Raw genomic sequence first — 13,189 nt, 5'->3', positions numbered from 1 at the left:
GACTTCTGAAATTTGGTTATCATCATCATCTGCGTTTCAGGTATAATCCAGTTCACTTTTCTCGTTTTACACTAAAAATTATCATACATTTTAACTTACATATCTAACATTCCGCTACATGAACATTCAAAGATGTTAACTACTACTTTAATTGTATTTCTCATTTACACACACACACGCGCGCGCGGTTGTTTTGTCGTTATAAAAACAGTGGTAAAAAAAATTCCCAAAAGTACCTCAAAGCACATCATAGATGCGTTTAATAAACATAAGTAATGTAAGTAATTTAAAATACAGCTTAAACCAGCGTTTCCCAACCTTCTTCAACTTGTGGCACACTACGGGTATAACTTGAATTCTCGCGGCACACTTACAGATATTATTATTTGTAAACATGAAACACAGTGGTATTTTTTTCCGTGATTACTGATCTTCTTCTCACAGAGAAGAAAGCTCGATCACTAGTTTTTCCCAGTGGGAAATCATTATGCTTATTCTTCATTCTAATTTTAAAATTTAAAAAAAATATATATATTGCAATGAAATATTGGACTCAGGTTTTTAAAAATACGCTTTCTTTTTCGAAAACTGTATCCAACCTTTCACTACGAAGGAAGATCACTAAATAACGAACGAACAAACAAATCTCGTTTACTTTTAAAACACAAATATACGTAATTTGTATGCATGTTTGCTTTGTCGAAGAGACTGAATGATATTTTAAATTTTCAAGTTACGAAATAGTCTGCAACAATAAAGAAACAATAATGGTCGTAACAATGATAAATACTTTTTTCAACATTAAAAATGTACAAAAAGTAACACGGTATGAAACTTAAAATTGTAGATTCATAGTAGAGGTTCATGGTAGTGTGAAATAGAAATGTATATTTTTCCCTACGTTTTGTAATTTGATTGCTATAGAATTAATAATTTTGTTTCGATTTCCTCGCGGCACACCAGCGGCCCATTCACGGCATACCAGTGTGCCGTGGCACACCGGTTGGGAAACGCTGGCTTAAACTAATAAAAGCAATATAAATTTATTCAAAAGTGTTTTATTACTAATAATGCTACATTTCAAACTCATTTTTAAGAGTACCAATCCAGATTAAAATTATATCCTGTAGGTTGCTCCTAGATTTCCAGAGAACATTTTCTTTTTTATTTTCTTTCTAAAGAGCCTCCGTGGGCACAAGCGCTGTAGAAAGGTAATAACCCCCACTGGAACCACGGTATTTTTCAGTGTGAGTTTTTACGATAAGTGATATTAAAAAATATTTTTTGATCAATCTTGCTAACCATCAAAAAAGTGATTGGATTTTGTGCCAACAAGTGTTGAATTTATTGGCAAGTATATTTTTCTCAATTCCTGAGACTATTTAAAACAAAAATCATGATAAAGAGCAGTCTATATAATGGAACAGAAATGGTTTCTCCTTATACAGTGAAACCTCTCAACAATGGACACCAGTGGGACATTAATTTTTGTCCGTTACTGAGAGGTGTCCGTTACAGAAATTTAATTTCTCGCAACGGTAATTGTATGCAGTAATATATAGTAAATACATTATGTATGAGCGTAAATATGTAAAATTCAATATGAAAATACTCTATTTAGTACGTATTTAAATTACTGAGAGGGATGAAGGAGCAAATCATTTCTGTTAAGTAATATTATTGCTGCCGGATGTGTTAATATATTCGTATACCGGTACTGCAAAATATAATGCATGTATGATTTTCTTAAGTACGGTACATGTTATCACTCTGTATAAAAAAAAAAAAAATCAATTAATTCACATACCACCTATACTAAAAGTAGAAATAGCTTAATAAGAGCATGCAATTTTGTTATTAAATACTGAAAATGTGAACAACAAACCCACCAACTGTGATTTTCTTGGGAAAAATCTTTTTGAAATTGTCGGGAAAGATGCAAGGCCCAGAGGAAAAAGGATCAAATTTGTTAGGGAAGGGAAGATCTTTCGCATAGGATTTTTGACCATACGACTGACCCTACATGAGTGTTATTGCTTATTGAAGATCTTCTAGGATTTCCACCAGAAAGCAGTTTATTGCGGGCAGAAAAAAAAATTAAGTTCAGCTTGAAGCTGTTCTGATTGATGGTTCATCAGGTACTAGTGGGGGAAAGACTTTTCTGTCTACTGTAATATATCACAGAACCGAGAATAACTCCTGTCCGTTATGAAGAGGTTATTTAAAAGTTTGGAAAAAGAAAGAACTGTCCGCGTCCGTTTCTGAGAGTGTCCGTAAAAGGGAGGGTTTTGTTCCGTAGGAGAACATATATATTTTTGCCGGGACAAAAAAATCTGTCCGTATGATAGAGGTGTCCGTTAAGGGAGGTTTCACTATATCGCATTCTGCACTTGATGGTAATTGCAAAGAGCAAAGTAGACTGAAATATCGTGGAAATTAAATCCTACATAGGATCGGAGTACAAGATGCAAAGTAACATTAAAAAAAAAAGAAAAAAAAAGTATCCTAGAGCTTATGTTAGCAACTTTTTAATTCACACTAGTGATTTACCGTAAAATGCACAGACAAATTTAACTCAGCACATACTAACAAAAGAATTAGGATGTAAGTCATCATAGCTGAACAACTGCGCTCTCAGTAGATTACCAAAGATAATTAGACACCGAACTCAGAAAACATATTTAAACGCAAACTTCGTATCTTTATAAGTGCTTCAACGAAGCTATTAGTTACTATTAATTTTAGATTTTTTCTTTCTAGTGATGTGTGGAGTTACGCTGTTTTTCATCTTCCTACACTACCATTTCTATACTTACGGTACCTAGACTGTGGCAAGTTATTTTTTTTTTTTTCAGCTACTTATCGTAACTTCCTATAGAACGAAAGGTGCATCCAAAATTATTGTTGCAAACTAATAGCTTCGTTGGAAACACAAAAAAAACTTACGTTAGCAAAGACTTTGTACGTAAGTAACTTCGAACAGTAAAAGCCCTACCCACTGGTCTAGCGGGTATCGCGTGCACCTTTCTAGCACGGCGTTTCGGGTTTGATTCTCGGTGGAAAAGCTTTGAAATCTGCTCATTACGGTAGTTCGGATTATATCTTAATTATAAGTACATGTCTTGCGTAGCCTCGGTGTTGAAATGCTAAATTCCAACCAACCATAATAAATAGAGAACGCAAGCACTCAGTACTCCTTCCTGCTTTCACTTATTCTGGTTCTCTTACCAGCAACTCTCCGCTGTGATTTATTGGCCATCAGGAGCGTCTTGGGTGCACCCGGTCCAGGGTTCGGTTATCGGTGGGGAATCACAAAAAATGCTGGGTAAACTTTACAAGACACATTCCAGCTGCGCATCGAAAAGTAGGGCGCTTTTAAAAAGTATAGTACAGTAGAGTAAGAGTTAGGAACGGGTTAGTTTAAGGTTAATTAAGTTTTGATCCATTTTCATAAAAGTATTAGTGTGTAATTTCTCGTTTCTGAGTGAGTATACCTGCTGGAGCGGGCGTTGTAAAATTAACCCAAAACGCCTTCACAATCATTCCTTTCATTAATCATTTGTCTCTGAAGCCTAAAGGGCATAATCGTGGGATATTAAACCAAACCTCGACAGATTGACACCTTACTCATTATAAATCGTGTTTTCTCAAATTTTCACTCGCAGCTATGCTTCATACGCTGAAGTAGATGGGTATTAAATTAAGGTAAATGGAAAATTTGGGTGCAGTTTTACTATACCGATCCACAGATTGTAAAATGCACGGAAAAATGTGGGAAAGTCTTTAATTTGGCCATTTAATGTCAAAAACAGAACCTGACGAATCCCTGCAGGGCCTCTAACCCGTTACTACTTTTACCCCTACTACTACTCATAATATGGATCCGTATAGTAAAATTGCATGAAAAATTATTGGAAGAAAGTGGAAAGTAACGAGAGAATCCCGAGGAATTTTACACATACAATGCTGTCCATCAGAAAATTACATAGCTTGTCATACAACAATTGACTCCTTGCACCAGAGCTCCAAAGCACCAACCGGTACCCTCCTAGAAATTACAAAGGATTACTTTCAACATTACTTAGTATTTCTTTTAAAATTATACAACTTTTCTCTCTTACCCTTGACCAAATCAAGTCAGTAACTCCTCTTACAACGCCTTTCGGAGCATCATATAGAACAGTGTAAAGAGTATCCTGAAGACCCATTTGTATGTTTAGACATAAACACAAATCAAAATTATAAACTATACACTTCACTCAGAAGAGTTCAATGCTATTACTACCATCAATTCAACTTAAATACCATTTCTAGTTTTCACAGAAACGTAAGGATCATTTTTGTATCAGCAATTCGAGGCAAACGAATGACGAATTGCAAATGCTCAAATGCAGAACGTCAAAACAGCTGACCAAGGTATTCGATGAACAGTCACCAGTATGTTTCAAATTGTTTAGCATGTTTATACTTTCATGAACTGTAGTCTATAATTGTTAATAGCTAGATATGAATTTTCTCTGTTTGGAATTAAATATATTTGTAATAGACTCGAATAGAATTTACATGAAGGGTAGAACTAAAGAGCACAAAAGCTTGTCTGCATAACGAATGACCTTATTTGTGTTGTTCACAAACAATATGTTGTTCATCATACTTTCCATATAAACCAAACAGTCATGACAGTGCTACCAACCAAGAAATATTAACGTGCTTGAAACCTGAAATATCACAACATACTCCTTGACAATACATACACCTTGACATCCTACTTGACAAAACTTTAGCCATTACCATACATAAGACGGGTACCCAGTTTCCATAGAGAAAGAAAGGGAACATTTTGTACATTTTTTTGTAAAATTCTACTAACTCAAGGAACACAAAAAATACAGAAGTCATTAACTGTTATATCGATTATCAAAAAATTTTGAATTTTGGTTTGCATTATTTTATTGAGCTGAGCGAAGCGAAGCTCTTATACTCGGGTTAGCCGTTTGGTTGTCCGCGAACTCCTCCTAGCCCGTTTGGCCGATCTCAACCAAACTTAGCACGCTGATAGAGTATGTCGTGCTGAGTGACAACATAGGTCGAAATCAAAAATCCGATGTACCATCGAGGAATAATCACCGAAAAACGCTTCCTCCTAGACCGTTTGGCCGATCTCAAGAAAACTTAGCACGCTGATAGAGTATGTCGTCCTGAGTGACAACATAGGTCGAAATCAAAAATCCGATGTACCATCGAGGAATAATCACCGAAAAACGCTTGCATAGACTTAACATGGGGAAAAAGTTTTCACACGATTTTTTTGTCAACAATTAAAAATGGCATTTATTATTGCATAATGGCCAGGAATGATTACGTAGTTTAAGCTCGCTCAGCTCATTTCATTGCAATCGGGTACATCCATTGCATTCCTAGTTTAATATCCAGTTCTGATTTTGCGAAATGACAAAAATGAAGCTAATTTTGCATTGTAAAGTACCGGCACATAATGTAAATGTTTGTGTCAATGCAATGCTAACGATTTAAATTAACTTCTCCAATTTATTCGTTGCGTTGCGCTCTGCAAAATTTTGTCAAGTCTGATACCGAGTGTGACCCACGGGGTAATATAATACATCCTACAGATTTGTTCATAGACCAAGATAATGTAAAAGTTTACTGTAATGCAGCTTTTCAGACGGGTTAAAAAAACACCGACATATATATCAAAAACCTGTTTATTCTACTGTTCACGAATTTAGATTATGTTCTTCAATGTTTGTTTATTTACTGTACAGTAAATATTTCTTATCAATTATTTCTTAATTCTCAATTTAATCTTACATAACACATAGAATTAAATAATAATAATAGATAGATAGATATTTTCACTCATTATTTATTTATTACATTAATAAATATTCTTCAAAGTTTTCTCAATCAAATAACTATTCTCACTCGGTAAAGCCAGTGCGTAGGAAAAATTCCATTTTGTGGAAGTCTTTGACATTAATTTTAAGAAAACTGATATACGGATTTTTTTTTTCGAAATTGACCACATTTATGGAATTTTAAATAATCCACGCCAAAAACTTCTTTAGAGCTGGGAAATAGAAATAATGAATCGTCAATAATTGTGTAATCAATATTAACTGTGTATTTTGGCTCGAAGTAGTTTGTTATTTGAAAAATGAATGTGGTTTGTGGAGTAACTTAATTATATGTGATTTTCAGAAATTAAGAACAATGGAACACACAGGATGTACTGTACACAAAGTCGCTTTCCCTAATAACTAAGTAACTCTATGGCCTATGGAACCCGAAGGTCCAATGTCGCGTTCACAAAAGCTCTCCACTGACCTCTATCCTTAGCAAACTGCATCCTGTTTCTACTTTGTATTCCCATTTCTGCGAGATCCATCTTAACATTGTCCTCCCTTCTGCGCCTAGGTCTTCCTAATGGTCGTTTTCCGATTAGTCTTCCAGTCAAGACTTTGAAAGCGTTTCTACTTTCTTCCACCCTAGCTACATGACCTGCCCATCTAAGCCTCCTAGACTTGACGACCCTAACAATGTTTGGTAAACCGTATACATTATGTAGGTCCTCGTTATGAAGTTTCCGCCATTCCCCATTACCGTTCCTCTTGGATCCGAATATTCGTCTCAGATCGTGTTCTCAAATACTTTCAGTCTATGTTCTTCTCTCAGAGCAAGCGACCATGTTTCGCAACCATACAGAACAATAGGCATGATTATCGTTTTATATATTTTAACCTTCAAATTCATCGACAGAATTCGCGATGCTTAGAGATTTTGAACCGAAGAATAACACGAATTCCCTACATTTAGTCGACATTTAATTTCTTCGTGAATAGATTTTCGTTTGTTAATATTGATCCTAGATATATGAAAGTATCTACTTTATCAAAAGTATTATTTAATATTTTAACGCATCCATAATATGTCGTATTACTGTCCCGACACACTTCCATGTATTTAGTTTTCTCTGTATTTACTTGTAAACCCATCTCCTTGCAAGCTTTTAATAATACCTCTGCATTTCTTTCTATTGTTCCCCTATCATCCCCTATCAGGGGCGGATACAGGGGGGCAATCAGGGCGTTCACCCCCCCAGAAGGGAAAACTTTTTTATTTTCTATATATAAATATAAACCTATCCCAGAGTTTGAATCTCTTAAAAGTAACTCTAAGTAGCAGCATTACAACCCACCGCCCCCCCCAGAAGTCCATCCTGGATCCGCCCCTATTAAATTTACATTATCAGCATACGCCATAACCTTGTAAACTTCGTTCAACTCTAGGCCCTGGTTGCTATCTTTGATTTTCCTTATAGCGTATTCCAGGACAAAGTTAATAATAATGACGACAACGCTTCTCCTTGCATCCGGCCAATCTCAAGGTGAAAGCTCGTGGACAAAAATTTACTACCCGGTCTTTACTTTGGGATTCATTTAAATATACCTTAATTAATCTAATTAGCTTTTTCTTCCCAGGCCGGTAGCCAGCCCAAAAATTTAGGGAGGTCCCAGCCAACCATATTATAGTTCATTATCATATTATAGTTCGTTTGCAAACCTATCTTGAAAATTTTAGGAGGGGCGGCCCCCCTAGACCAGCCGTGGATACGGGCCTGTTTCTTGCCCAATATGTTAATAAATACCTGTTCTCGGGAATGCGACTTCGAGCTTGCCCTATGTTGTACTACATTTCTGACATTTTGTTTTAGATTAAAGAGAACACTTATTCATAAGTTGTTTTATAAACATGGAAGAATCGTTACTCAGACATTGAAAAAGTAATATAAAGTTGTTTATTTTTTCATATTGTTTGTATAATTAGTGTTACGTGGAAAATACAAAGGCAAAGTAGGATTTTTTCTCTATTTGAAGTTGGCACCTTTGATTTCGGTGTTGGTCCTGTTGCGCGGAGGCGTTGTCATTTATTTTCAAGATTGAAAATAGAAAATATATAAGGCAATGGCTGTAAAACTGCGAAGAAAAGTGTAATGGATACTGCGAGAAACAATGTGAATAATTTTTAATAGAAACAAATGTTTAGTAATTATGTACTAAAAGTTTAGGTAGAGTGGAATTATTTGCTTGTTTAACTATTGTAGTTTAATTAATTATGATTGTGTTATAGCAGTATAAGCTCGATTATTTTGTTTTCTTGTAGATGCGAAAGAAATTAACAGTACTTTATCTAATGAATCAAGTGCAAAATGTATTGGTAATACAGTCGATTCTTTGCAACTTTGAAATTTAAGATACGGGCGAACGCGTTAAGATTCCAATTCTAATTGTAATTATGTTTTTATATTTAGGTATACCATAAATAAATAAAAGTATCGATTATATTTTTCATTCCTCTGCTTCATACGTAAATTCGTTTAATACTTTAAAGAGAATGCACTTCGTAGTTGTTGTCAGTGTTTACCACGAGAGGTAAACAAAGGCAATGTTCTTCATAACATTCCTTGTACATTTCGATTACATAAAGAAGTAAGAGAAGGCCGATAACATTTTAAAAGTAGTTCGTACTATGTTACTAACCCTTTTCTAGAGAACAAGAAAAGTAAGGTTTACAATACGCGTTCCAGCTTCGCATCGATAAGTAGGACCGATTTTGTTAAAATTTATCCGAGTGTAATTTCCAATGTCTGCGTAAGAGTCCCAAATCGAGCAAAGATGGTCAATTTCACCCAAAATTCTTCACGTACGAATTAAAAGGGCATGTATTCCGAAGCTGGTCGTCCGGCTAGTTTTTGGTTAAAACCCTAATAATTAGTTCCGTTGTGTACCGAAGCATAGCATTTAATTTAGTTAATATTGCCGAGTGATGGTTAGCGGGTGAAGGCGGGTTAAAGCTCCACAGGGCTCGTTGTTTTTTGTTTGTATTATAGCTAAATGGGAAGGGAGACCTGTGTTCTAGAACCTTGTCGTCATGTTGGTTATATTAGGCCTACTTACCGTTACATTGATAAGTATAACTTTCTCCATGTTTCTTTACAGATATTTGCGTATCGCATTTTCTACAACTTATTTATAGATTTATTAAGCCATGACTTTTACTTCGGCATATATTCCGAACTTGGGCGTCCGCTTTCGTAAAGTTCTTTCGCTGTTCTTTCCACACTTTCTGCAATTTGTTATTAGGTTCATTAATCCGTGCTCTTCACAAACTTTTAAAAGATTTTGCTCGTTATCTACGTATTGCTTCACAAATGTTAAAACTGCTAGTTCATTGCCCTTGTACATTCGCCATGTTGATAACATAAATGCTCGTTTCTTTCCCACAATGCAACTGTTCGGTTACCTTGCGCCAAGTAGTTCCCTCCGCTCGCCGTATAGTCCCATGTTTATATCCGCTTATATATAACAAATAAACAGGTTTTTCGAGACTCTTATATGTTATCAAGCACACAAACGAACAAATTATCCATATCTTTCCTGTAAATTTTAAAAATTTCGCTGGAAACGGACGCCCAACTTTGGAATTTAACCCTTTACTTCTTTTAATAGATTTTCGTGATTATCATCAGCGATGTTTACAAAACAAATGGTCATTACCTTCCCATAATCCTACCATGAAGTAACCTTGTGCCAAGTAGTTCCCTCCGCTTGTCTAATAGTTCCATGTTTAGGACTGTTTATATAAGAAAATAAACAACTTTCGCTCTCCTTATGCATTACCAAGCCCAAAAGAAGCAAATTATTAATTTCTTTCCGGTAAATTTTCAAAATGTTACTAGAAACGGACGGCCAACTTTGGAAGTTAACCCATTAAAAGACTATCATTGATCTAATACGAAGTATCGCCAATTTCCGATTATATTCGGTTAGCTCAGCTCACTCACTTTTAGTTGGTTGAGTTGAAGTTTTAACTTTCTTTTTAAGACTTAGGTTATATAGAACGGGGAACAATAAATTATATAGTTAATGGCAAACACGATTCAATGTTGCAAGGCCGCAGTGACAGTAATAGATCCCTCACCTCTGGTGCTGCGAGTCTCTGCTTCAACGCCATCTTCCGCCAAGCACACCATGTGCTTGTGTTTTCTTGGGAGTTCTCCCATTTTCTCTTTCTTCTTATCACTATTATCACCCATGTTATTACTGTCTCCGTTAGCCTCGGTACGTAAGCATGGGACATTAATCTAAAGAGATCAATATTTTGATTCACGGTTCCATTTACAAGTGATTTGATCACTTGATGGATCACAGTAATCGGAGCAGTGAATGTTAAAACAGGCAATTAACTGCTAACGGGAGAATTTACAAGCTTCCAGAATGTAGATTCATTTGTAGGACAGTTTAAATGAAAAACAAAAGTAAGTCAACCCATAGCAGTCCGTAACTTTGATATTGAAAGCAATGTTCCAAAAAAATTATACTAATGTCTATATTATATGCCTATATTGTAATCACCCTAATTAATCATTTCGATAAAGTAATTCCAGTGAAGTGTAAACTATAATATTTTTTTGCTAATTAATAACACGAATATACCTGAACTAAAGATACGAATTCAACTTTCATTTATCATATTTTATTTATTAATACAACATTGAAGACGACTTAACTAATGAAGTAATGGGTCGAAGTAAAGCATCACTACAGGAAAAATCTTAAACAAAAGCAAAGTACCTTTAATTATGATTAATCGGCTACATAAGGTACCGGTTAGTGCTCCTGAAGAATAGGTACACATCTGGCCACAAAAACTTAGGACTACCTGCCAGAGACTAAGTTCGAGAAAACGACCCTAGATCCTTACGAATTCCTGTAGGTCTGACTCATTTTCCCTGCATTTTTATCCCTTACAAGGTTAAAAATTGAGCGATAATATTACAGTATGTATACCGTAATTTGGTTGACTTTGCGATGTACAATCAAAACAAAACTAATCTACAGGAAGGTATTGTAATTTCTAATTGACCATAACTATATTTTGATCTCGAAAGACCATTGTACCTGTACTCTCTTTCTGCTGCCAGCAAACTACGGAAAAATAGAGTTGTGGTTTCCCGTTGCCTTCCACCTCGCAATATCCCAGCCCTTAAAATCACTCTGACCACGCTAAGTCTAAGTTACCGCACTAATCACTATGATTTCTACCAACTTGGCTACTGAAGAACTACTGTTTTCTCGCAGAACATTTTTCGTCTGGCTACTCCGTTTAGACCAGTTCGGTAGAGGTAATCTTTGATACCTCCCAAGATGACAGGTATCATGTGACGAAAAATTTGGAACACCCTATATATATATTAATAAATTAGATATTGTAGATAGATATGTATTTCATGGTATAAAATTTTATTTTTTGGTCTATTTCGTGTCATTAGGAAAAAATGGTGTCTTGGTTAGATTAGTTTAGTTCGTAGAATTGTAGTATATTGATTTTTGTGTCATTTTGTATATTTTCTTGTGTTTTATGATTTTTTGTGGTAAAAACTTAATATTTTAGTGTTTTTCATGTCTTCAGAACATTTTCCTATCGAATTCTGAAGTTAGGAGTCATCTATAAAAGTTTCATAATTTTCTACGAAAATTTTAATAATTTCTGGTTTCTATATTTTCGGCCATCTTAACATAAATTCTTAAAAAGTCCTTTAAATCGAACATTACTTTCTTCTACATGCATCATCTGACGTAAACGAAGAATTATCAGGTGTCAAAAGTTAATTGGTCGGTATTTTTCATCTTAAATCACGATTTGCTCATCCTATTGTTGTCGAGATTTATCAGCCAATCCCCGTAATCATCTTTGTGAGACAGACGCCTTGAAGAGTAGCATCCATAGTGGATGGTACGGATTTTGTGATTGTGAATAATTTTCGGCGGAATACAAAGGTTTTGGATTATTTTAAGTGGAAAATTAGTTTTGAAAGGGAGCCAAAGTGGTGAACGTTCAAGTTGGTTATAAAAAAATCTAAAAAAGGAAAGCCTAGTGACGGAACGAAAAGAAACAAAATTGAAAAGTGTACTGCAATGTATTACGCAACATGGCGTAAAGTGATTTGTAGGATGGTTTCGTACATAAATTTTTTGATTGCTGAAAGCTCTTAAGGATAAGAGTGGCAAAGTTTGTGGGAAATTGGGAAGTAAAACTGGACATGAAGCTGTGATACATAAAAAATTATGCTTAGAAATCGGAGTGAAATTAATGATTCGTTCGTCCTTTGAAACTGATCTGCATAGCGCGAGAATTGAAGCAATGTACCTCAAGTAAGTTAGATAGCTACGGACCCCTTCATCCAAAAGTCTGGATTTTGGTACTGTAAGTATAAACTTTGTGTCGGAGATAGAAAGGCAGGATTGTGACGGATGTAAGTTTCTCCAACTTCATAAGTTGTGTTAAAGAATCGTGTTTGGTGTAGTGCATTTGGTTTTAAAATGACATCCATTTACAATTATGTTTAAGTAAAGAACTTCGTTCCCTACAGAGCTACTTTTCGATCATTCACATGTAAGCCAAGCAGTTTCTCTTTGGAAAAGGGGGGGTTATCAAAAATGTACAGAACATACAGTCTCTTAATTTCGTATGCAATGTAGAAGGTAACTAAATCCATAGAAATTTCGATATCTCTTTAGGCTTGCATAACAAAATTTACTTAATATAATCCTGTACCAAATTAATTAGGTAGTACCGTAATGATTCATACAAGGAAAAATTTGAGAATTCGGTAGTAACGCGTTCTGAAGTATCTACATTGTAGTACTATTTTATACGCTCTCGAAAGAAATGGGAAAATTTATTGTGTGTACAGCTGCACCACGTCACTGATGGTACGAAGTTCGTATCCCGTCTTCGATACTTTTATTTCAAAACAATCAGTTGGCTGTTCACCTTGAAAGCTTTATTTTACGCTACAATTAGACATAAAATGATGGAAATTAAAGATATCCGTTTTCGCTTTCTGGCACGTCCCTATACTTAATATGTGCATATATAGCTATATAGTGTGATATTTTGTGTTTTGTTTATGTATGTACTTGTGCGTAGGTTAAGTTAGGGTAAGAATGTAATGTTGATGTGTGCAAATTTAATGAATGTTGTGATAGCAGTTGAGTATTCCTGCTTGAGTAATTTGTAATGAATAATTTATGACAAAATAAGTAGTATAGCACACAAAATCTGAAGGGGCAGGATGTTTAATTCCCTGCAGTATATAAATTATAAA

The 13,189-nt window shown here is 35.1% G+C and overlaps 2 protein-coding genes across 3 annotated transcripts in view; one reads left to right on the top strand and one right to left on the bottom strand.

Annotated features, from left to right (window-relative positions):
• The window catches only part of LOC145693692 (transmembrane protein 256 homolog), a 28,169-nt gene extending 23,578 nt beyond the window's left edge, over nt 1-4,591 (bottom strand). Inside the window, exon 1 of one of the 2 annotated variants that reach the window (XM_081769951.1) lies at nt 4,306-4,591. In XM_081769951.1, coding sequence (XP_081626077.1) covers nt 4,306-4,308 — 3 coding nt within the window. In that variant the 5' untranslated portion in view covers nt 4,309-4,591. Of the gene's footprint in view, nt 1-4,121 lie in introns of both variants that reach the window. The other variant, XM_081769950.1, reaches the window with a different exon arrangement.
• Nucleotides 4,592-7,928: 3,337 nt separating this feature from the next.
• The window catches only part of LOC145693691 (uncharacterized), a 46,587-nt gene continuing 41,326 nt past the window's right edge, over nt 7,929-13,189 (top strand). Inside the window, exon 1 of the mRNA XM_081769949.1 lies at nt 7,929-8,032. Within this exon, the coding sequence (XP_081626075.1) occupies nt 8,012-8,032 (21 nt within the window). The 5' untranslated portion in view covers nt 7,929-8,011. The remainder of the gene's footprint in view (nt 8,033-13,189) is intronic.

This window comes from Thermobia domestica, chromosome 8, assembly GCF_964235325.1.
Source record: "Thermobia domestica chromosome 8, izTheDome1.hap1.1, whole genome shotgun sequence".
NCBI classification, from domain to species: Eukaryota; Metazoa; Arthropoda; class Insecta; order Zygentoma; family Lepismatidae; genus Thermobia; species Thermobia domestica.
The sequence above is the reverse complement of the archived record's forward strand: the minus strand, read 5'-3'. Positions and strand labels throughout refer to the sequence as shown.